The 22983-nt window shown below is 44.7% G+C and overlaps 1 protein-coding gene across 1 annotated transcript in view; it reads right to left on the reverse strand.

The window, feature by feature from the left end:
• Window positions 1-22983, reverse strand: part of PM20D1 (peptidase M20 domain containing 1) — a 52188-nt gene that overhangs the window by 23999 nt on the left and 5206 nt on the right. The window contains exons 2-6 of the mRNA XM_066600185.1: window positions 20239-20325; window positions 19075-19307; window positions 13659-13745; window positions 12070-12203; window positions 1056-1175 (exon numbers count right to left, since the gene is read on the reverse strand). Coding sequence (XP_066456282.1) covers window positions 1056-1175; window positions 12070-12203; window positions 13659-13745; window positions 19075-19307; window positions 20239-20325 — 661 coding nt within the window. The remainder of the gene's footprint in view (window positions 1-1055; window positions 1176-12069; window positions 12204-13658; window positions 13746-19074; window positions 19308-20238; window positions 20326-22983) is intronic.

Raw genomic sequence — 22983 nt, forward strand, 5'->3', positions numbered from 1 at the left:
AGTGAAGGGAGCCTCATTTACATGCAAATGAAGCTAAAAGGCTACTAATGGGCATTAGTGCCCATTAGCAGCTTATGCAAAATTATCGCTCAAACTGTCATTCTCCCTATCTTTTGAACGAATTTTGAGTGATTATCTTTGTGTGTAAATGGGGCTTAACTGTATGTTAAAATGGTTGTGGCAGAGTTAGAGAAATTAAGTTAAGGGCAGGAAATAAATCGGTCTCATGCTGTATATACACTAGTACCATTGCTGAGGCCAGTTATTGACTACAGCGGTCATGTGAATGTGTTGCACGTTACAGCTGCAGGAAAATACACAAACTACTAAATCACTGGCATGGCAGAGGAGCTAGCAGGTCATAGGTTTTTGTTTTTTTTAATGTCAGTTCAGTTTTTTTTAACAACCAGATAAAAGTGGTTTTACCAAGACTTCAAGTTATTCTCTAGGATAGGACCAGGGCCCTTCAACCCCAGAACTTGCGATCAGCGGGGTTCTCAACAGCAAGACCCCCACTGTTCAGCAAGTTATCCCCTAGCCTATGAATAGGGAATAACTTGCAGTCTTGGTACAATCCCTTTAAACTGTAAGATTAAGATGCAACATTTTGCACCCCGTATTTGAAGTCACATTATAGCCTTTCACAGCCATGCAAAAGGCAATATCAGACTGCAGACAGTACACTGGGTGGACAATGCCTGGCACAATATTAACACTAAATTCCTTTGTAACTTAAGGCGAGTGTAGACGGAACAATTACTGTTCAAACAAATGAAAGATCATTTAGTCTAAACACGAGCCAACGACTGAATGACGAACGTAATCGTTCACCTCTTGGTCGTCATTCAGTTTCTGTAGGACTAATAATCATCGTTGGCTCATCCACTTGTCATTCCATTTAAACCGCACTCGCTCAGTGTTTTACACAGGAATAGGAGACGCTGAACAAAAAAGGAATGATTCTCAGTGACGAATCCGCCTGTCTAAACAGGATGCACGAGCGTGAATTGTGCAGTTCTCATTTAGAGTAAACGGAGCCTAACACTGCTCATTACCTGGACACGGCGGCTGCAAGGATTCCTATACTAGTCTCAGCAGGAGGCATTGATGAATGTCCAGGAGGTTGGTTTACCGTTAGATTCAAAGTAATGGATCCTTTCTCAGTGGTACCAATCCTGTGGAAAAAGTTAATGTATTTAATTATCTGTAAGTTAAAAGATTGTCAAATAAACTTCCTGTCCATCCAAGCTATTCAAAGAATGTCCATTTCATTTCTCACAGATACTTCCAGAGAGGGGGCCACATATTTCACCTGCTCCTTCTTCAGAATGACTTCTAAACTTCCTAGTGCTTACAGTAGTCTGCAGGGTGTAAATAGGATCCAGGCTAAAGACTGGCCATTAAAGAAAAAAAAAATCTACGGGAAAGAAGTACGGAATCTGAGATTTCACTTGATCCTGTAGACTTACCTGAGATGTTCCAATAATAACAGATATACTATAAAAAGCAGTTTCACATAAAGAAAACCTGCCTACAAGTTGATGCTGTCCTACCCGAGACAGCAAGCCATAGTAAAGGTTCTACAATCATGATGAGCTATGTTAAAGAGGTTTCCCAGGACTGGAACACGGATGTCAGATCTGTGCAGTCTGACTATAGGCACAATCACCAATCAACTGATTGAAGGGACTGCGACACTCCAGTGAACGCCAAATCCCCTTCATTGTTTACTAGACACAGTTCCATACTTTTGGAAGTTGCTATAGGTATTATTGTATCTTGAAGCCACCAGGAAGTACTGGTGGAGACAAGACTGACAGGGGGGTGACGCCCCCTGAACCTGATTGGCTGTAGAGAAGGCTCGGCTGCAGGTCCTGGCAGGCAAGTATAATTATCCCGTCCCGGCTTCCAGCCTTCCCAGCTGCTAATAGTGCTCCCCGTTGCTGCAGTTTTTTCCCCTTACAGCAGCGCTGCTGTCAGTGTGGCCGCCCATCTCCCCTTAGCATGTCCACTTAACAGCCCCGCTGTCAGGGTCCCCTGAAGCTGGCGGGCAGCTTCTGGACCGCTGTCGCCCATCCTGCTTCCTGATGCTGTTCACCGGACACAGCCACCGTGCGCCACATGTGAGCAGTGGTGGGGCGGCTGATGCAGTGGCAGAGAAGTCACTGGACAGACCCGGGACGGTCCATGTGAGCGCTGCTGAGTGCCGAAACACGGCTGTTCATGTGAGCACTGATAAGCCCTAGTGGGGTGAGTCACAGCTGCAGAGTACCGCAGTAGGAGGAGGACAGCAGGGAGTCCATACAGCACAGATGGACAGTCACTCACTGGCGGCAGAGTAGAGGAGGAGCACAGCAGGGAGCCCACAGCGGCAGGGGACAGTGAGTAACAGCCAGCACACACAGGCAACTTACACTCAGGCCGGGGAGGAGAGTCAGACGCCTAGGAAAAATGCATCCTAGGACCTTCAAGGACCTTCTGCTATTCCACCAATCGGGAGCTAGGGGTGTGACAGGGGCGTTCCTACATCCAAGTCTTGTCAAACCTCTAGCTTTCGGTGGCGTCAAGATACAATAATACTGTTGCTGTATTTGGTATTACAGCTCACTACAGGATCATCCAGCTCAAGCGAATGGGACTGAGCTGCAATACCAGTTATTACTAAATGTTTTGGGAGAGTAAAGAAGCAGTGGAGTGGTAACATCTGAGGCTGGACATTTGTGAGACCTGTCTGCCGTTTAATCTGAGTGGTGATGACGAGGAGGAGAGAAGCTGCCGCTGCACATGTGCTCCAAGGTAGTGCCTAGAAGCAGGCGTCTGCAAATGTTGCTGCAAATACTTTGTGTCATGAGGCTGCAGGTGCGACATCAGGAGCAATATCAACTATTGAGAAGGGCAAGTGTGCATAATGCACCGAACATTCTAAATCGCTTTACAAAGAAATGTCAGGATGCAGCAAGCAGATTAACGGAACTTGCTCACTCAACCCTTCCTGTAACTCTAGTGAGAAATGCTGAGGATACAACTACAGCTCTATTTGCCCCTTCTGATGGGACTTCCAAAACTTTATCTGACTCCTTAAAGGTGTCCTGACATGAAAAAAAACACAAAAACAAAAGTTCTTACCTTGCCTGGCCAGGACCGATCGTCAGGCATGTCCCCTCCATTGGGCATCTTCTTCTGTAGCTTCTTGAAGCAGAGCTGGTGCGGTCAAAATGACCACTTTCTGCTCTGCTCTGTCTGTGAGCCACTTCCGAGGTGAATGGACGGGCGCCACATGACAAGCAGTGCTTGCTGTGGGTGGCCCGTCCTGGCTGAACTCCAAGTTCTGTGCGTGCGCAGTGGAGAGGCGGCCCGTCCTGACTCCTGTCAGAGGGCACCTGTCTTCTGCACCTGCGCGCAATCCCGGAGGGGGGTGGCCCGTCCTGGCTCGTCGGAGGAAGCTGAAAGCCTGCTGGGAGATGACCCCCGCTGCACAACAACAGAACAAAAAGGTAAGCATTAGGTTTTGATGCTTTAGAACGCCAAAAATTGTGGGTTCCTTGTGTCCATTAGGCAGACCAGGGAACAATGGCTGTTAAAGCATAAAAACCTTATTCGTGTCAGAACCCCTTTAACGGAGAAGGGTAAGCATGGCCATTTTTTATATGCTTCATCTGCTTCGGCGAATCTTTTCATGCAGTTTAATTTGACACAAGCTGGTGGTATGGAAGCATAGAATGATATACAAAATGTATCTGTGTTTTTTTTAAAGTTGTGACTAAAAGCCATATTATTTTGACTTCTATTTCTGCTTAAGTTGGTAGCTTGAAAGATGATGTTGGATTTATAAAGACACGATTTGCAGAAAGTTACTGAAAGATTGTCCAAAGCAAAGACACGTATTAATGAAATAAAAGAAAAAAAAAAAACATTGTCCCAATGCAGATTAGTAAATGTGAGCACTCTAACAGTATCTTTAATATAAAACAGAGGAACTGGAAAATACTTAGGATAAACAATTTGCAACTGGTGGGCGTTCCAGTAAAGCTGGAAGGGCTGCACCTGAGAGGTTTTTAACCATTTCTCAAAAAATTAACTATTGGGGGAATATTTTGTCATGTTGCTTTGTTGTGGAAAGCGTCCATAGAGTTCCTCCCTGCCTCCATCTAGTGCGACGTTGAGAACCGTTTTAATAAAAGTCCTGCATTATAAGGATCAGGACATTTTATAGAGAGATAAAAGAGGACTATGGACGGCCATCGTTCAGCAATCTTTCCAGATTATTCAAGACATACAGAAAAAACTGCAGTTTCAGGATGTTAAGAGAAGGCTACGGGGGTTGGAACTGTCTTAGGCCAATTTATATCCAACATGGCTGAGAGTTGTAATATAGGGGCAGACTTTCTTGTTTGACAATTCTAAGGATGCTGCCTTTCTATTGATGGATTATATAACTGCTTGAAATGAGATTTGGTGGATGGGTAGGAGGTTCCTGGGTGGTGCTCCTTAATTTTTAGTGATCTTACTGCAATATTGTTTTTTTTTGTCCATTACGCCTAAGTGATTAGTGCCCTGGGTGTACCCATATGGTATGTGTGTGTTTAGGGTTGGCTGTGGCGGGGGTTTTTTTCTCCTCCTCCAGAGTGGAATGCAATGAGCATCTCAAATTATATGTATGGCTAAGAGACATGACAATTAATTTACCATGCTTCAGAAGGGTAATATCATTTTCTGGAATGTGTGGTGTATGAGGGATAAGTCTAAAAGATATGCTGTTTTTTTTCATCTATTCAACAATTTTAACCAGCTTTGTTTATTAGAGACTCATTTAACCAGTGATTCTGTACACCTGTTTCAACATTCTTCTTGGGCACACTTTTCATTCTGTATACTCAAGTTATTCACGTGGAGTAAGTGTACTGATTCACAGACTATTCCTTTTACATATGAATCTTTCCCTATAGATTCTCAGGAGAGATTTGTGTGTCTTAGATGTACTATTGCACAGAAGAATTATTTTTTTTAATGACAATATATATTCCCTCTCAGTACTCCAGTAAATGTATTACGAAGGTGATGGAATATATGGCTATATCTCTTGCTGTTCCTACATTAATTCTGGGTGATTTTAATAACTGTCTGAATCCCCGTTTGGATAGACTTAATAAGGGCCCTACTGTGGCTTCTCCTTGCTTAACTGCCTTTGCACTCTTATTAGTAAAACTAGGTCTATGCGACATTTGGGTGGTTGAGAAATAGGCTTGCGGTTCTTAGATCTGCCCCTCCCCCCCCCCTCTCTTCTCACCCTATTCCCCCCCCCCCCTCTCACCACTCCCTCCCTTCCTAGGGTCTTCCCGACCTACTTCCACTCTAAACTACAAACACTTATAAGCCACCCTAATTCAGAGCTAAAGTGGCTCCCCACTTGAGCACCACTTGGTGACTATGAAGAACTTACCACTTGTTACCACAATCTCACCCATTCCTCCTAGCAATAAAAGGATATGTTGGCCACGTCCTCCTTCTCCTTCCCTCTTCTCGTCCCCCCCCAACCTCCCCTCCCATGGGGTGGAGGTCCTGAGACGGTTTCCAGATACTATAATTACTACCCCCCCCCCACCCCCATGGACTTAAAAATAATTACCCACAATGTACAGGGCTTCAACTCCCCGCAAAAACGCTCAAAAGCGTTCAGATACAATAAAAGCAGACACGCAGACATAGTGTGCCTACAAGAAACCCATTTTTCCAGTAACTCTGCCCCAAGCTGCCTCTCCCCCCAATACCCCACATTCTTTTCAGCGAACGCTCCAACCAAAACAAAGGGAGTCACCATCTGCTTCAGTAAATCAGTCCCTTTTACACACGTCCCCACCATCGCAGACCCAGAAGGTCGTTACCTAATACTGACAGGCACCATCCAAGATGTCCCAGTAACTATCATCTCCTACTACGCTCCAAACTCAAGACAAATCCAGTTTTTCACAAAACTTTTTGAATTAGTCGAGGCCAACAAAACAGGCACCATAATTCTATGCGGAGACTCAAACTGCATTCTTGACCCGAATCTGAATAGGAACTCAACCACCCTTCCAGCCCATTCCCCATTGCCCCAACACACGATATCACACAACTTTAAATCCCTCCTCCAACAATACCACATGGTAGATGCCTGGCGAGAGCTAAATCCAACAACTAAAGACTATACACACTATTCAGCCCCACATTCTCTATATAGAAGAATAGACCACATTCTAATCCCCGATACCTTCACACCTCAAATACTACAATCTAAAATCCTATCAGTACCATGGTCTGACCATAGCCCGTTATACATTACCTGCAACTCCTTAATGTCTAAACCTATAAACTCATCTTGGACCCTCAATGACTCTCTCCTATCGATCCCTGGGGTAATATCCATACTAACTCCACAATTGACAGAATACTTTGATATGAACAGCCCATCTGCCTCCTCCCCCATCTCTCTCTGGGAAGCACATAAAGTAGTGATTCGAGGTCACTTAATACAAATAGCAGCCCGACGTAAACGGGAACGCATGTCGCAACAATTAAATTTGGAAGTCTCTCAACTTGAAGAAGTAGCCAAAAAATACCCATCTAAAAATAATCTCCAAGCGCTATCTTGAGCTAAAACGGAGCTAGACCTTTGCCTTACAGATACAATAGAACAAAAAATACGATGGTCCCGACAGCGTTTTTATGTACTCAACAATAAGCCTTCCACACCTCTAGCCCGTAGACTTCGCTAGCACCCCAACACAAACCCCTTCTACAAACTACGCACAAACCAAAAGGGAGTTACAGCAAACCCAAACACAATAACGCGGGAATTGCAAAAATTCTTAACCAAATTGTATTCACAACAATGTGCTCTCCCAAGAAATGAAATCACTTATTATCTTCAAGAAATCCCACTACCAACACTTGGAGAAACATTCCTAGACAATCTTGCATCCAAAATCACCCATGAAGAAGTGACACATGCTATAAAAGCACTAAAAGCCAATAAAAGACCTGGCCCAGATGGCTTCTCAGCCCCATATTACAAAAAATTCTCACCAATCATAAGCACCTATCTGGCTGATTACTTCAATGCAATGAGAGATGGCCACCAGGTAGGCCAGACAGCCCTTCTAGCCTCCATATTAATGATTCCCAAGCCAGACAGAGACTTATTAGACAAACAAAACTATCCCCCCATTTCTTTAATAAATGTAGACGTAAAGCTCCTCACCACAATACTAGCGAAGCGATTAAATATGGCCCTCCCCTCGCTAGTTGATAAAGATCAAGTAGGATTTGTCCCAGGCCGTCAGGCTCCTGACAGCATTCAAAGAATAATCCACCTCACCCACCTCTGTAGAACCAAAAAGATCCCAGCTATGCTTCTATCCCCAGACATACATAAAGCGTTTGACACATTAGGTTGGGAATACTTATTCTCGGTTCTCGAAAGGTGGGGATTCCCCAACGAATTCCCCACATGGCTACGGATACTATATGCCCACCCTAAGGCCTTTGTGCGATACAGGGGCTTTTGCTCCGACACATTTCCAATCCATCGGGGGACACGACAGGGTTGTCCACTATCCCCACTACTATTCATTTTGGCCATGGAACCCCTGGCGATTAAAATTCGTAACAACCCTAACATAAAAGGAATCGAAATTGCCTCAGTTCATCACAAACTCTCAATGTTTGCTGATGATTTACTACTGCTCATATCATCCCCACACACTACCATACCCAACCCCATGGCGGAGCTATCCAGATTCGGGTCAATCTCTGGCTTAACAATTAACCACACAAAATCCAAAGCATTCAACCTCACACTATTACCGGAGTCGGTAAATTTGCTCCAGACAAACTCTTTGGGCTACCTGGGCATCCAACTGACTAACTCCTACTCATCTTTATATAGTCAAAACTACATTCCCTTTCTAGGCAAAACAAGGTTACTACTGGAAAGTTGGAGCCGATAGCTCTCCAATCCAGGAGATGTGATAACGCCTTAAAGATGTCATTTCTCCCTAAACTATTATACTATTTTAGAGCTCTCCCGGTACGGGTGCCTGGATACATGCTGAAGACTCTTCAGCAGATGTCCCTCCGATTTGTGTGGGCTGCCAGTATTCCCAGGGTCCCACAATCTACCTTATATAGACATCGAAAAAAGGGAGGCCAGGGAGTTCCTAATTACTCAAAATATTACTAAGCGGCCCAGGTGGCTCAACTGGCCCTCTTACACTCCTTCTCTAACACCCCTCTCTGGGTATCACTGGAAGCAACAGAAATACACCCCCTTACCATTGATTCCATTTTATGGATACCACGTAAACATAGACCCATTATCAACAACCCTGTTCTCAACCATTCCCTCCATATCTGGGACTCAATAAAATACTCAGGAAAACTAATATCTCCTCACCTACCCCTCGCGCCACTCTTGCGAAACCCAATGTTTATACCAGGAATGGAATCGCCTCAGTTGTTTAAGAATTGGACGAAGTCAGGCCTCATCAAAATATACCAATTGCTCTCAACAAAAGGGCTTACCCCTTTCCCTACACTATAGGAAGAATATAACTTACCATCTCCGGAAATATTCTGATACCTGCAGCTAAAACACTTTATATCCTCTCTCCTCAAGAACACAAGTTCTCCACTGACCTTAACCCCATTCGAAAGATATTGTCAGAAATACCCACATGCAAGAGGCCTCATTTCGCAGATTTACTCAGATTTGGTTCATTCCTCCTATCGTTCTCAAATGCCGTACATAACGCGTTGGAAAAGAGACCTAGGCAAAACTCTATCCGATGAGGAATGGACTCAAATTTGGGAGTCTACTAACAGTAGCGCCAGAAACATATTAATGCTAGAAACTTCATTTAAAATTTTATTCCGCTGGTATTTAACCCCAGATAGAGTAGCCCATGCAATACCCGGACGCTCCCCCAACTGCTTTCGCGGGTGTCTAGTTTCGGGAGATATGCTCCACATATGGTGGTCCTGTCCCCGGGTTAAGAGACTATGGATTCGGGTTTACTCCCTAATATATTCAGTCACAGGCTACAACATCCGCAAAGACCCTTGGGAAGCATTATTAAATAAACGCATAAACAATATCCCTCCTGACTCAAGAAAGCTAATATCCTTTCTATTTCTGGCCACAAAACAAGTTATTGCCCATTCATGGCGCAAAGCTACCTTGGACTTCACTGAGGTTAAACGCAGGATGGACTGGTATCTAATAAATGAAAAGCTGACCTCTATTCTAGCCGACAGACACGAGAAATTTTAAAAAATATGGTCCCCATGGCTAGATTATTCCTACCCATCGCAAAACAATAGATTTCTAACCTCCCTAAGCACATAAGAGAACTAGAATAGCAACGATCTACCTCTTTCACTTCACCTTGTTGAAGCCCGAGACCGCCCTCTACGACATCCACCCCATGAAAACGAAAATTCCTTCAGTCTCAGAAGTCTCCCCTCCCCCTCCCCCACCTTTCCCTATTTTCCCCCTACCCCCCAAAACAAATTCAAGTTAGGCCCTGGCCAGGCCGTTACTATTCAGTTACTGTTAACCAACAGTCTAAATTCCTGATTGGACCGGGATACCAAGAGGGAGGATAACTCAAACATGCCTACCATGTGTGCTCTCTTCTCTCATTCTCCCGATCCATACTACTACAAACAGCTTCTGTGATATATTTCACTTAAATGTTTATTACAATATTGTAAAATCTAAAAACTTCAAATAAAAATTTACAGTATTAAAAAAAAAAAAAAAAAGGATTTTCATGTTGCCAAGTATGTATATTTAAAGTTTAGGCTGTTATGGCCATGGGGATGTTTAGGTTGTTTTATATTTGTACAGACAGCTGTGTAGGTGGCTTAGAACTTGGGGAGGAACAGCCAAACTCTGCTACAAAAGGTGAGATTGGTAGTTTCATACACCACAGCAAGACTCAGCACAGCAACAAGACACACGGTAGTTATCCTGCATCAGCAAGGTCTCTCCCAGGCAAAGATTTCAAAGCAGACTGAGGTTTCAAGATGTCCTGTTTAAGCTCCTTTAAAGAAGCACAAAGAAACGGGCAACATGGAAAACCATAGACAAAGTGGTTGGCCAAGGAAACTTAGTATAGAAGATGAAAGACATATCATGCCTTCTTCCCGTCAAAATTGGTAAATGTCCATCAGTGCCATTAGCTCAGAACTGGCAGAAACCAGTGAGACACAGGTACACCCATCTACTGTTTGGAGAAGTCTGGCCTGAAGTGGTCTTCACAAAAGAAGTGTGATGAAAAACCCATAACGTGTACAAAACCTTTGTTTTGATTTATATTATTTTTAATCCAGTATTTTAAAAACAGCCTAAAGTTAAAGCGACCCTCTGATTTCAGGTCAAAATTTTGTCCTGGAACAGGAGAAAGCAGTTATATTATCAGCTGTTGGTCTTCTTTGCTGATGCCCCTCCATTCTCCAGGTTACCAATCTTGTTTTCAGCTGTTCAAGATGGCCGATGCAATCTTCAGATCTACTAGTCCCCACAGTGTATTGGTAGTATCAGACTACTAATGTACTATACCAGCTTTCTGATTGGCCAGCACTGTTGGCATGATCAGAGAAAAGCACAGCGTGTATTAGGTGGTTAGAAAACTGCAGTGGTCATTTTGAACAGATGAAAAAAAGTTTTTAAAGCAGTGGATTGGAGTGACATCAGCAGAAAATGACAGCGGGTAATATACCACCCTCCTTCAGGCCAGGCGCAGAATTTTGTCCCTGAACCATAGCATTGCTATAAACTATAACCTAGGTTAGTTCTGCTTCTTTGTGCATCTAAGCACAGGGATTTATTACAGAATACTACAAATATGCCCTAGTACGCATTTACAATCCACAGCACTTGGCACCTTTTGCCAGCTTTTCATGGCCATCAAGATGTTGGGACTGAATAGGTTTTCCATAGAAAAATAGGTTTTCCATATTTTCTGGTAGTTGCGGTGGGAGCAGACTGTGTGCTACAGCCATGACTTCCACTGTTGATCTCAAAAAGGCACAGTTGAAGTACCTGCAAGATCATCACAGAAATGTTTTGGTGCAGCAGATGACAGACACCCATGATGTACCTTTCCATCCAGGCTTAGGAAGGTGTCTGGTGTTGATGGGACTTGATAGATTCTGGGTTATAAAATCGTTATAGAATAAAATATGCTGCTGTACTGCTCCCATCTTGCAGGTAGTGAACTAGGAGATATTAGACGATGGACTAAAGTAAGTTTTCCTGCACTGCGTTATATTCAACACTAAACAATGAGTTAATATTTACAGGAAATTTATCTGCATAAAATAGGGATTAAATCTTAACTTGAGATTCTCCTTGAGAGATAACAATGTCAAAGTCCAGAAAACTGCTGAAGAGTACATTTTTAATTGTGTGAAAGTCTGTGAGCAAAAACAAACAAAGGAGGTTGTACTTTACAATGACCTGGGCGTTCTTCTAGATTAGAAAACCAAGGTCAATTCCCCTAAAAAAAAAAAAAAAAAAAAAAAGAGCTACACCTGTACACAGGTCATGTGTGGTATCGCAGCTCAGTTGTATTCACTTCAGTAAAGCCAAGGGTGCCTTTACACGAGACAACCCGTTGAGCTGCAGATGCCCGACAGGTTGTACCAGCGATAATCGTTCCTGTGCTTTTACACAGTAGATGGAATTGGATCGGGCTGTGGATGATTCTGGCCCACCCACCTCCATTCACAGTAAGCAGGCAGTCGTTGATAAGTGAACAACTGCCTGTTTACACAGCCGATCCCCCGATTAGTTTTCTGCGTGCAGAAGCCGAACAAGAAGCGGACAAATTCTCATTCATTGTTCAGTCGCGGCATCCATTTACATTAAACGATAACTGTTCAGATTCCCACTGGATCTCAGGAATCCAAATGATTACCGACTCGTGTAAAAGGCCCGTAAGCCGTGATGCCAGACAGAACGTATGGACAGGAGTGGTGCCGTTCTGTATAAATCATTGAAGAGGGACTTGTTGAATAACTTACAGAGCCACAGGTGTCTTTACTCCTTGAATGACCCCATCCAGGACTGCCAAACCTTCATCTGCCACAAACAATAATTTCACTCCACGAGACTGTAGTTTTTCCACAATCTTCATTGCTCCTTTGTGTCCCGACACCTGAAAAAACAAACAGAAAGACATTAGGAAACGAATATATCAACCCCTTAAGGACCAAGCGTGGTAAATATACGGCACCTGGTCCTGGGCTTTAAAAAATAAGATATAGATGGGAAAAAAAGTCAGTGAGAAAAGCTTAAGAAAAAAAAAAAAGAAAAAGGACAGTAAAACCAATGACTAAAATCCCTAAAAAGTGTCTGGTCCTTTAGGTACAAAACAGCCTGGTCCCTAAAGGGTTAAAAAAAAAAGGGGGAAAAAAAACGCGTAATAGTACAGTACTCCCGTAGCCATCACAACCAGAATCATCAGAACGGCCAGCATCTCCTCTACAATGCACACATTCATGACACTTGCACATTTATTGCAAAACATGATGAGGATCAAATACAATAAAGGCCCATTCACATGTAACGATTATTGCTCAAAATTTGAGCGATAATCGTTATATGTAAACGCAGGCATCGTTCACTTTTTGTTTGATCAATGATTTTAAGGTGAACCTAAAATCCTTTATTCAGCTACTGGAGATAAAGTAGTTTGCATTTATCTCCAGAAGACCACAGGCTGTGATCTCTGCAGGGAGCTAGCAGAATACATTGTATTTTGCTGGCAGCCCCTAGGAGAACAATGCAGCTGTATGCACAGCTGGGCGTGTGTCTAATCACATGCTGGGCTCTGCAAACAGCTCCTGGAGGCTCATTTACATGCAAATGAAGATGATCAAGTGTTAATTGAAATTACTGGCCATTAATACTTTAAGCAAATAGATCGCAAAATCTTTCAATTCTTCAGTCATTTGAAAGATTATCTTTGCGTGTAAATGAGCCTTAACACAGTCGCTGTTCCTTCAGGTAACCACAAACCTTGCCTTTAGCACGTGTATACATTTGTGTGCATACAACATTTTGTGTCTGTTCAAATGGAAGCTGGTACAGCGCCTGTGCAGTAGGAGTCAATTTCTGATCCTTCAACAAGCCTTGGAACATGGCTGGAAATATAAACCAAAACCAGAGTCTTCTCCAGAAGGAAGAGATAGCTATGTACAGTCGTGCCGTTTCGGGGTTTTTACCCCTTGTCAATGTACAGAAGGTTTCCGACTAGCAGGGCGAGAGACCTACAAGTGGGTTGGCAGGGGTATAGTTTCTCCTAGTGGAGACCCCCAAGGCGGCGTGGAGACTTATAACTCCATGTGATGTTCCTCTGGGAAATTTGGTATGCAAAGCTCACAAACTAATATGTGCATACCAAATTTCTCAGAGGAGCATCGCATGGCCTTGCAAGTCTCATGCCTACTTGGTGGTCTCCACAAGGAGAAACTGTACCCTCCCAACCTAAAGAGGGTAAATCATGAGTTTTATAAAACAGGTTCTAGGTAAAAGCATTTTGCAACAACAGAACAAGGCTGTAAGGTTCTTATATTTTCTGCAGCTCCATTTTTTTAAATCTGTGTTTTACCTCCTCATCATGTCCAAATCCAATAAAGAATGATCGTTTCGGTCTGTAGTTTCTTTTCAGCAGTAATTCAAGAGCTTGAAGGACACCCTGTAGCACAGAGAAAACAAATACCAGTGATGATTTCAGGTTTTCTAAACAGTAAGGGGCACAAAGTAATGTCACTGGGGTTTTGGTGCAGCGCTTCCCTAACACCTAGACTGCCTCACATTATACAGGTTTTCAATAGATTAGGTTTTTCAGGCTTAAAAATGACACTGACTTTTCAGACAACTTATGTGTCTCATCAATCTTGTAATATACTTTCATTAGAGTTTTTTCTTTTACCACTGAAAATGAAGGCTGAAGTGCAGCCCCACTGCCTGCCGTCAGGCATTCAGCTCCTCTAGTAACTGGGACTCAGCATTGCCAACTCGAATTTTTGGGAACAACTTATCCAAAAATCACGGCAGCCAACATTTTTTTTTTAAACAGACACATTAGAAATCCATACCGTATGAAAAAGAGAAGTGATACATGTTTACAGGTCAGAGACGGATACAAACTTAAAGGGGTTTTCCAGTGAAATACTACTGGTGATTTATCACCAGGATAGGTCATCAGCAGTTGATCGGCTGGGGTCTGCCGCTTGGGACCCCAACTGATCAGCTGAGCGGCAACATGCTGTCAGTGCTGCAATAACAGAGGTTGGAGTGGAAGCCTCCGCACCGACCTCAATGTAGTGGCCAGTGTGGCTTTCATTGAAATTAATGGGAGCCATGCCTGCAGTTACAAGTGCCGGTCACTAAACAGAAGTTGGCGCAGAGGCTTCCACTCCGACCTCTCTGTATTTGGAGCAGAAATCTCCGCACCGACCTCCCATGTAGTGGCTGGCGTTTGAAAATGCAGGCACGGCTCCCATTGATTTCAATTGTTATCGTGGCATCGCAAGAGCCATAACTCATTGGCTGTATGAGGGCTTGTTTTTTGGGTGTACAAGTTGTACTTATTAATGGCACCAATCTGGGGTACATATACTGTGTTGTATAACTTAAAGGAGGAGGTGAAAAAGCAAGAAGAAATTCCGCCATTGTTTTTGTCATTTGTTCTTACAGCGGTTACCATTTGGTATAAATAACATACCTGTATGATCAGCACAATTAGGCCTCCTTCCCACAAACAGATTTACGCCGTGTAATTCGCGACGGAAATCCGCTGCGTTGCCCGCAGCTATTAGGTTCTATTGAACCTAATAGCTCAGTGCTCACGGTGCGGAATTCTGCACCGTGAATTCACCCGCGGCGTGCTCTATTTGCCGCGGGTGTACGCGCGGATGGCTTCCATTGCAGTCAATGGAAGCCGTCCGTTCACACTATCGTTCGCTGTAGCACAGCGGAAGATAGCGTGAAAACACTTCCCCGCCCACCGCCACCGCGTCATATGACACGGCCAGCCGCGTCATGTGACGCGGTGGGAGTGTCACATGATGCGGCGGAGGTTGGCGGGGAAGCGTCATGCGAGAGCGAGGACGCTGGATCCGCAGGTAAGTATGGGATCTCCTGGGGGGTGCCGTGACGGGCTTACCGCGGCGGAGCCCATCACGGCCGTGTGCAGCTGGCCTTACTGCGATGCCAAGTTTATAGGGATTTTTAAAAATTCTTTACTACTTTTGCACAATAAAAACACATTCTTAAAGAAAAATCAATCAAATCTGCATCGCCACATTCTAAGATCACTAAGATTTTTATTTTTCCAGCAATGGAGCTCTGTGAGTTCTTGTTTTATGCAAGAAGAGTTCTAGTTTTTATCGGTACCAGTTTGAGGTACATGTGATTTTTGGATTGCTGTTAATTGTGTTCTTTTGGGAGGTGAATAAAAGAAAAATAGCAATTCTAGTTAGTTTTTTAAATTATTTTTACAGCGTTAACCATGTGTGATAAATAACAAAATATTTCCATTGTCTGGGTCATAATGAAAGCAGTAATACCTATTATGTGTTGCGTGTGTGTGTGGTGGTTGGGGGGGTGGGGGGGCAGATGCATTTCTTTTTTAACTGGATTTTTTTTCCTTTGAAAGTAAACTTTTGTGAACTTTTTTTACGCCACTTGACAGGGACACTTGAAGATGCAATAGTTCGATTGCATTCTAGTACAATTCTACTATTCTAGTAGTGCATTCTGCTAAACCTATGACAGCAGCCTATTAGACTTTGCCGGAGGTGGGGCCTAATAGGTTGAGTTACATCGCAGACATGGAGGCCTTTCTCGGGCTTCCGACTGCCATGGGAACCCATTGGTACCTTGTGATAACGCTGCAGGGTGCTTATATCTGACAGAAAGGACCCCCTCCTATTGTCATCTGCTTACATGGTGCAGCTATAATTAATTGTGGGATTTAAGGGGTTAAACTGCAAGGATTTGATGTTTCTCTGCTACTGACTGTTACAGCAGGATCCTGGCTGTCTGTAGTCAGCCAAGCCACCACCTTAAAAGATATATGTGCAAATTAAAAACCCATTAGTGAGGTCAGTAAAAAGGCGTATTGGCTGTTTCTCAGGGGTTAATGTGCTTAAAGGGGTTGTCCCGCGAAACAAAGTGGGGTTATACACTTCTGTATGGCCATATTAATGCACTTTGTAATGTACATTGTGCATTAATTATGAGCCATACAGAAGTTATTCACTTACCTGTTCCGTTGCTAGCGTCCTCGTCTCCATGGTGCCGTCTAATTTTCAGCGTCTAATCGCCGGATTAGACGCGCTTGCGCAGTCCGGTCTTCTCCTTTGCTGAATGGGGCCGCTCGTGCCGGAGAGCAGCTCCTTGTAGCTCCGCCCCGTCACGTGCCGATTCCAGCCAATCAGGAGGCTGGAATCGGCAATGGACCGCACAGAAGCCCTGCGGTCCACCGAGGGTGAAGATCCCGGCGGCCATCTTCACCAGGTAAGTAAGAAGTCACCGGAGCGCAGGGATTCAGGTAAGCACTCTCCGGTTTTCTTTTTTAACCCCTGCATCGGGTTTGTCTCGCGCCGAACGGGGGGGCTATTGAAAAAAAAAACAAAACCGTTTCGGCGCGGGACAACCCCTTTAACAAAAGATATGAACAGTGCAAGTGTTTGTGTTCTGTTAGTTTAGTTAGAGTGTAAAGACAATATCTGTCTATAACTTTCACTTGGATGATAATCAGGACGCATTTTGTTCGTAATAAAAGCAGAAGTTAATTTCTAAAGGGTTAATTTACGACCTTCTGTTAATCAGTCATACTGAGGTTATAGGTTGATACTTCTTGATCTAGTGATAGAAATGAGCTTTGAAGCATGCTTGCAGATGATATGGTAACTTGCATGCCAGATAGTCCGGTGAAAGATGATGTCTACAGTAGAAGATAAACTCATGTTCATAGATCCTTCAGATTCGCTAAACAGAAATCATGTTCGGACTGAGGATTTTTTTATTTTGCTACCAGACTGACGAGAAATAAAAAACACTAAGGCCGCCTGCAGACGGGCGGAAATTCCACGGCGGGATTTCCACCGCTGGAAGCCTGCATAGGATTGCGTTAACAAACGCAATGCTATGCAGACGGGCGCGGTTCGGCCGCGCGAAACCTCGCACGGCAAACAAACCGCGGCATGTCCTATTTTTGTGCGGGGCTCTGCGAGCCCCGCACAGAAACGTCACTCACCCACCGCCGACTCCGGTCCAGGCAGCCGGTACATGAAAGATCCGGAGCTGCGGGGCGCGGGTGAGTACGGGCTGCTCTCTGCAGGCACTCGGGTCCCGCGGCGAGAATTCTTGCTGCTGGATCCGATCCGGCTGTCTGCAGGCGGCCTAAGTCCGGCTGCAAGCGTCTGGATTTGTATTGTGGAATCCGGAGCCGATGTCCGCAGCAAATACCGTCCATAACATGCTATGGAAAAGAGCTGTGGGCTCCCACTTGCAGAATCCGAACAGGTCATGTGCTGCCAGCCTAATTAGGACATTATTGTCACTAAAACCATGCAAATAGTAGGATTTTCATGCAATTGGTAAATGTAACAACTGTGTAATTTTATTTAGATATTAGATATTAAATGTTAGCAGTAGCGCTACTGCCACCTCTTTTTATCTCTACTTTATTGCTGCAGCCACATCATACATGCACCTACACATTTAGGGCTTATTCACACGAGCGTATATTGGCCGTGTTTTTACGGTCGGTCGATATATGTGACCACTTCATGCATTGGATTCAATGCATCAGCTCAGATGGGCAATTTTCCGGTGCGTAAAAGCGGTAAGCCGGAAAAGATAGCGCATATGGTGCACATTCAGGTCGGCCGTTTTTACGCTGTCTGGAAAAGATAGTTCTGCACCTATCTTTTCGGCTGGAATATGCCGGCCGGTCGCATAGACTCCCATGGGAGCCTATGAGAGCTGCCGGAAAAGGGAGGTGGGAGGGAGTTTAGCAGTGGCTCTGCTAAAGTCCCTCCCCCTCTCTCTCCCTTGCTGACTGCTGGCGAAGGGAGGGGGCGGGTAATTAGCGTATACGCCCTGTATCTAGGCCGTCTGAATGGGCGCATAAACGGGAGATGCAGCAGTGACTTGCCCACAGCTGCCTCTCGTTTGTGCAATTTTCGTCCGCGTTCCGGACGACCAAAGATCGCAGCACCCGTGTGAAGGGGCCCTTAATCCGTTGTTAGTGCTGATTGACATTTTTGCATTTGTAGAGGAGTGGCTGCCTTTATACCGGTCATCTGTCCCAAACCCCTCAGGCCGCTTGCAGACGGGCGGAAATTCCGCAGCGGGATTTCCGCCCCTGGAAGCTGCCATAGGATTGCATTAACAAACGCAATCCTATGCAGATGGCCACGATCTGGCCGCGCGACATACTCTATTTCTGTGCGGGGCTCGCAGAGGCCCGCACAGAAACGTCACTCACCGGCCGCCAGCTCCGCTCTGCGCATGCGCCGGCTGCCGGCACATGAAAGAGCCGGGGCTGGGGGGGAGCAGGTGAGTGTTACTCTGCTCTCTGCAGACGCTCGGGTCGGGTCCCGCTGTGTGAATTCTCGCAGCCGGATCCGACCCGGCCGTCTGCAGGCGGCCTTAAACAGAGTAATTAATAGGATCCCACTTTCCTTGAATGAATTTGGAGGCTTAGGACCAAAGAGAGTTGAGCCCGACAGTGTAGAGTTCCATCTACATAAGGTCACCCCAATGTGGCAGATTGCTGAAAACCATGCGAGTATAAACGTCAGCTAAAACTTAGCATTTTTACGTGGTTAGTAAATAGAACAGGCAATTTTATTCGGCTATTCAATGTGTATGAATGTTATTGCCTTGTTTCTGCTTGCACTGCATTGTTGCAACCGTGATGTACATGCACCCGCACATTTAATTGGAGACTGAATTCTTTCTGCTACATATCAATGTATTAATGGTACAAACAGTATTTTCAGACTCACAATTACATTGCTTTTATCATCTAGGGTTCCTCTTCCATATATGTAACCATCACGTTCTTCTCCAGAGAAAGGTGGAACATCCCAACCTTCAGGAGGAGCTGGCACAACATCCAAATGAGCAAGGATCATGTAGGGTCTTAGACTTGGGTCCGAGCCTTGTACTGTGAAGAGGTGGCTGTATTCTGCAATCACTTCATGTTTAATAATACTCGAGGAGAAAACTCCGGGAAAAACTACATTTGGAAAAGAGAGAGGTTAAAAGTATATAAAAAATAAAGCATGAAGAGTGATGGTGGCCACACATGGACAGATCATAGCCAAGTTCCACAAGAAGGCCACATTAAAGTGCCATCTGCCAAAGCATCATTTACTGAGCCGGATTCTACCAATAACATGCCCACTCAACACAGACTGGCACGTTATTTTAATAAGGGTCAGGAAGGGCATTGTTTCTCCCTAAGGAGAGGACCACAACAGGCTGAACTAGATGGACATTGCCTTCATTCAGCCTATGTTACTATGATGCTCCTGATAGTTTGGCATTCCTCTATGCACATGCTGCTACGCCTGAAGTTACTCCCTCAGCACTTTGTCGAATGTCAATGGACTAGACAATCCGGCTCAACCTGTGTCTGCTGACAGCGTAGATGGGAAAACCCAGAAAATGAAGTTACTCCAATTCCTGAAGTCCCCAACAAGTGCATCTTCAGCTTACACATGGGTGAAGCATTATATCAGAGTTCAGCAGGTTTTCCTTGTGTTTATTACTCAATAGCTTTTTGGATGTATTCTTTGGCATCTCAAATTTGGCGACTCAGAGGATGCCATCTGATTAAGGCAAGGATGCTTTTCGGGCTCAATCAATAAGGTAAAACACAGCCCATACATGTTGAGGCCACATTGTAGCTGCTTTGGCATGTGATTGACACATTTAGATGTGCGCACTTGTGGAAGTCCCGCTATGCTGTACCGCTATGCTGGAGAGGGGCTAGTCACATCGGCTGGCCATGTGTTCGTAGAACCAGCATGTTGTTACACCTAGTTGAGGATAGATAGTTGTAGTGGTGCACCGTAGATTTATTGAATTCTTACATATTAACTTCGTAGGGGAAGTCAGATGGCGAATGGACCGACGGGGATAAGCTGCAGGAGGCAGACACCTACCTCTCCTAATGTATTCTCCAAATTCTGCCAGAGCCGTAACGTTCTGCTCGTCTTCAGAGAAGGATACAGTTGGAATCCGGATAGCACCTGGAAGAGGAAGACTTGTGGTTTAATGGAGCATATACATCAGCAGACACAAGATATCCTTCTATATCTCATGAATTATCATGTGTTATGAATGGAAGCCTGTACTATACAGGTAAACAGACTGGTAGGACTCAACCTCTATCCACTAAGGCTTCCTCTGCACACAATTTTTTTGCAAAAAATGCCATGAATTTTGTGCGTTTTAGGTGTTTTTTTGTGAGAAACATTTTTCATAGCTTTTTCCCCCCAAAAAGAGCCTATAGAAAACTGACAAAAAAAAATAAAGCACCATATCTACAGTATGCTGTGGTATGAAAAAAGTGGAAGCTACAGACCCCCAAATTTTCACCAAAATAGAAGACTGGGCTCACACAAGCGTAATTTCATTGCAGATTACGTGCGCAAAACATATGCATATAATACGCAGTGAATGGCACCGATAAAAGTACATTGCTCTTCACACTTGCATATCTTTATTGTGTATAACATGCCTATAAAAAGATGCGATTTGTTACGCTCTCTGATCATGGCTCGAGCTAAGGGCATGTTAACAAAGTGTAGGAGACACTTTTATGAGTACAGCAATAAGTGCAGTCGCACTCTGGCCCGGGCTTTGCGGAAGGAGCGAACTCGTTCATACATTCCTCAATCTCCTCTCCATCTGGCGTTAGCCTCCACGGGCCGCAACAGATCGCTGAAGCATTTAGCGATTATTTCAAGTCCCTCTACAACTAAGCCCCACCCCCTCCTGAGCAAGTACGATCCTCTAGTAGATCTTTGATTCAAACCTATCTCCAAAACTCAAGCATGCCTCAGCTCTCACAAGACACAATTCAAACGTTAGAATCTCCCATTTCGCAAGAGGAACTCACCCGCGTACTAAAAGAATCCCGTACAGGAAAAGCACCAGGCCCGGACGGTTTTACCCCCCAATACTATAAGACATTTGTTGAAACTCTGTCCCCTAATTTCCTCAGTGCCTTCAATTCGCTTACCTCGGGTAATAGCCCCCCAAGAGATACCCTGAAAGCGTTTATTACGGTAATCCCGAAGGAAGGTAAAGATCCTTCTCAATGCCAAATTTATCGTCCCATATCTCTCCTAAATGTGGACCTAAAACTCTTCTCGAAAATCCTTGCCAATCGCTTAGCACCCCTTCTCGGTGATATAATTCACGGAGATCAAGTGGGGTTCGTGCCCCTGCGGGAAGCACAGGACAATACTGCCAGGGCTATTAACATCATTCATCAGGCGAAAATAACCTCCCTGCCCATATGCCTTCCTTCTACGGATGCTGATAAGGCCTTTGACAGAATTGACTGGGATTTCTTGAAAGAAACGCTTTGTCACTTAGGGCTGGGTCACAACATGCTGAACTGGATCTTTAGCCTATACTCCTCCCCCACAGCCTCGGTCAAAGTAAATGGTATATTTTCCTCCCCCTTCAATATCTCAAACGGCACGCGACAGGGTTGTCCTCTTTCCCCTCTCCTCTTTATCCTGTGCCTGGAACCCCTCCTCTGCCATATTCGATCCAATGTCAACATAGGGGGCGTGCGAATGGGGGGGGAACAGCACACAAAGTAGCCGCATATCTGGTCGATCTACTGTTCTTTCTGTCATCCCCTCGGGTCTCCCTTCCTGTCCTTCTGCACGAACTTCGAACCTACGCAACGTTCTCAAATTTTAAAATTAATTATCAAAAATCGGCGGCTGTAAATATCTCCCTCCCCTTCTCCCTGATGGCCGAGATAAAAGACTCCTTCGCTTTTAAGTGGGCCAGAGACAGCATCAAATACCTAGGGGTGTATCTCACGGCAGACAACTCTGGCCTTTACGCAGCCAATTTCCCAAATCTCTTAAATAACATCAAAAAAGAGACCTTACCTCATGGACAAAGGGCTTTTTCTCCTGGTTTGGCAGGTGTTCAGTATTTAAGATGAACATCCTACCCAGGGTACTATACACTCTCCAAGCTTTACCCATTGACATCCCTAGACTTTTTTCCGACACCTGTCTTCCCTGCTCACGAAGTTTGTCTGGGCAGATAAGCCTACCCGTATAGCCCGAAGTCATCTGTCCAGGCCTAAGGAGATGGGGGGCCTTGGCCTTCCAGATCTAGTGGCTTACCACCAGGCTTCCCAATTGATAAGAGTGGTTGACTGGGTCAGGCATTTGGAAAATAAGCAGTGGATCTCAATGGAACAGACATTTTCCTCAATACCCTTGTCGGCCCTCCCTTGGGTTCAAGGAGACATCCCAGCGGAGATTAGGTCGCATCCTACAATAGGACCCACTCTTAGAGTGCTATCTCGGGTACTCCACAGGCCTGGGGTTTCACCAAGTCCCTCACCACTGTTTCCTATCCTAGGTAACCCAGCCTTCCCTCCTAGTCTAGAGGTTGGTGGGTTTCAAGCCTGGCTTCGTAATGGCAGGTTTAGAGCGTTCCATTTTATCTCAGAGGGACATTGGTTGTCAGTAGATGAGTTGACCAACATCACAGACCCAGTGCCGCTGAACTTCTGGCAAATTCATCAAATTAGGCATTTTCTCCTTTCTCTATCCTCAACCACGGGATTTTCACGAGCAAAGACCCTATTTGAGCAACTTTGTAGTGGGGCGGGTCCCTCACGCCATACCCTCTCATGCATGTATAAT

Source organism: Eleutherodactylus coqui, chromosome 4, assembly GCF_035609145.1.
Source record: "Eleutherodactylus coqui strain aEleCoq1 chromosome 4, aEleCoq1.hap1, whole genome shotgun sequence".
Taxonomy (NCBI): Eukaryota; Metazoa; Chordata; class Amphibia; order Anura; family Eleutherodactylidae; genus Eleutherodactylus; species Eleutherodactylus coqui.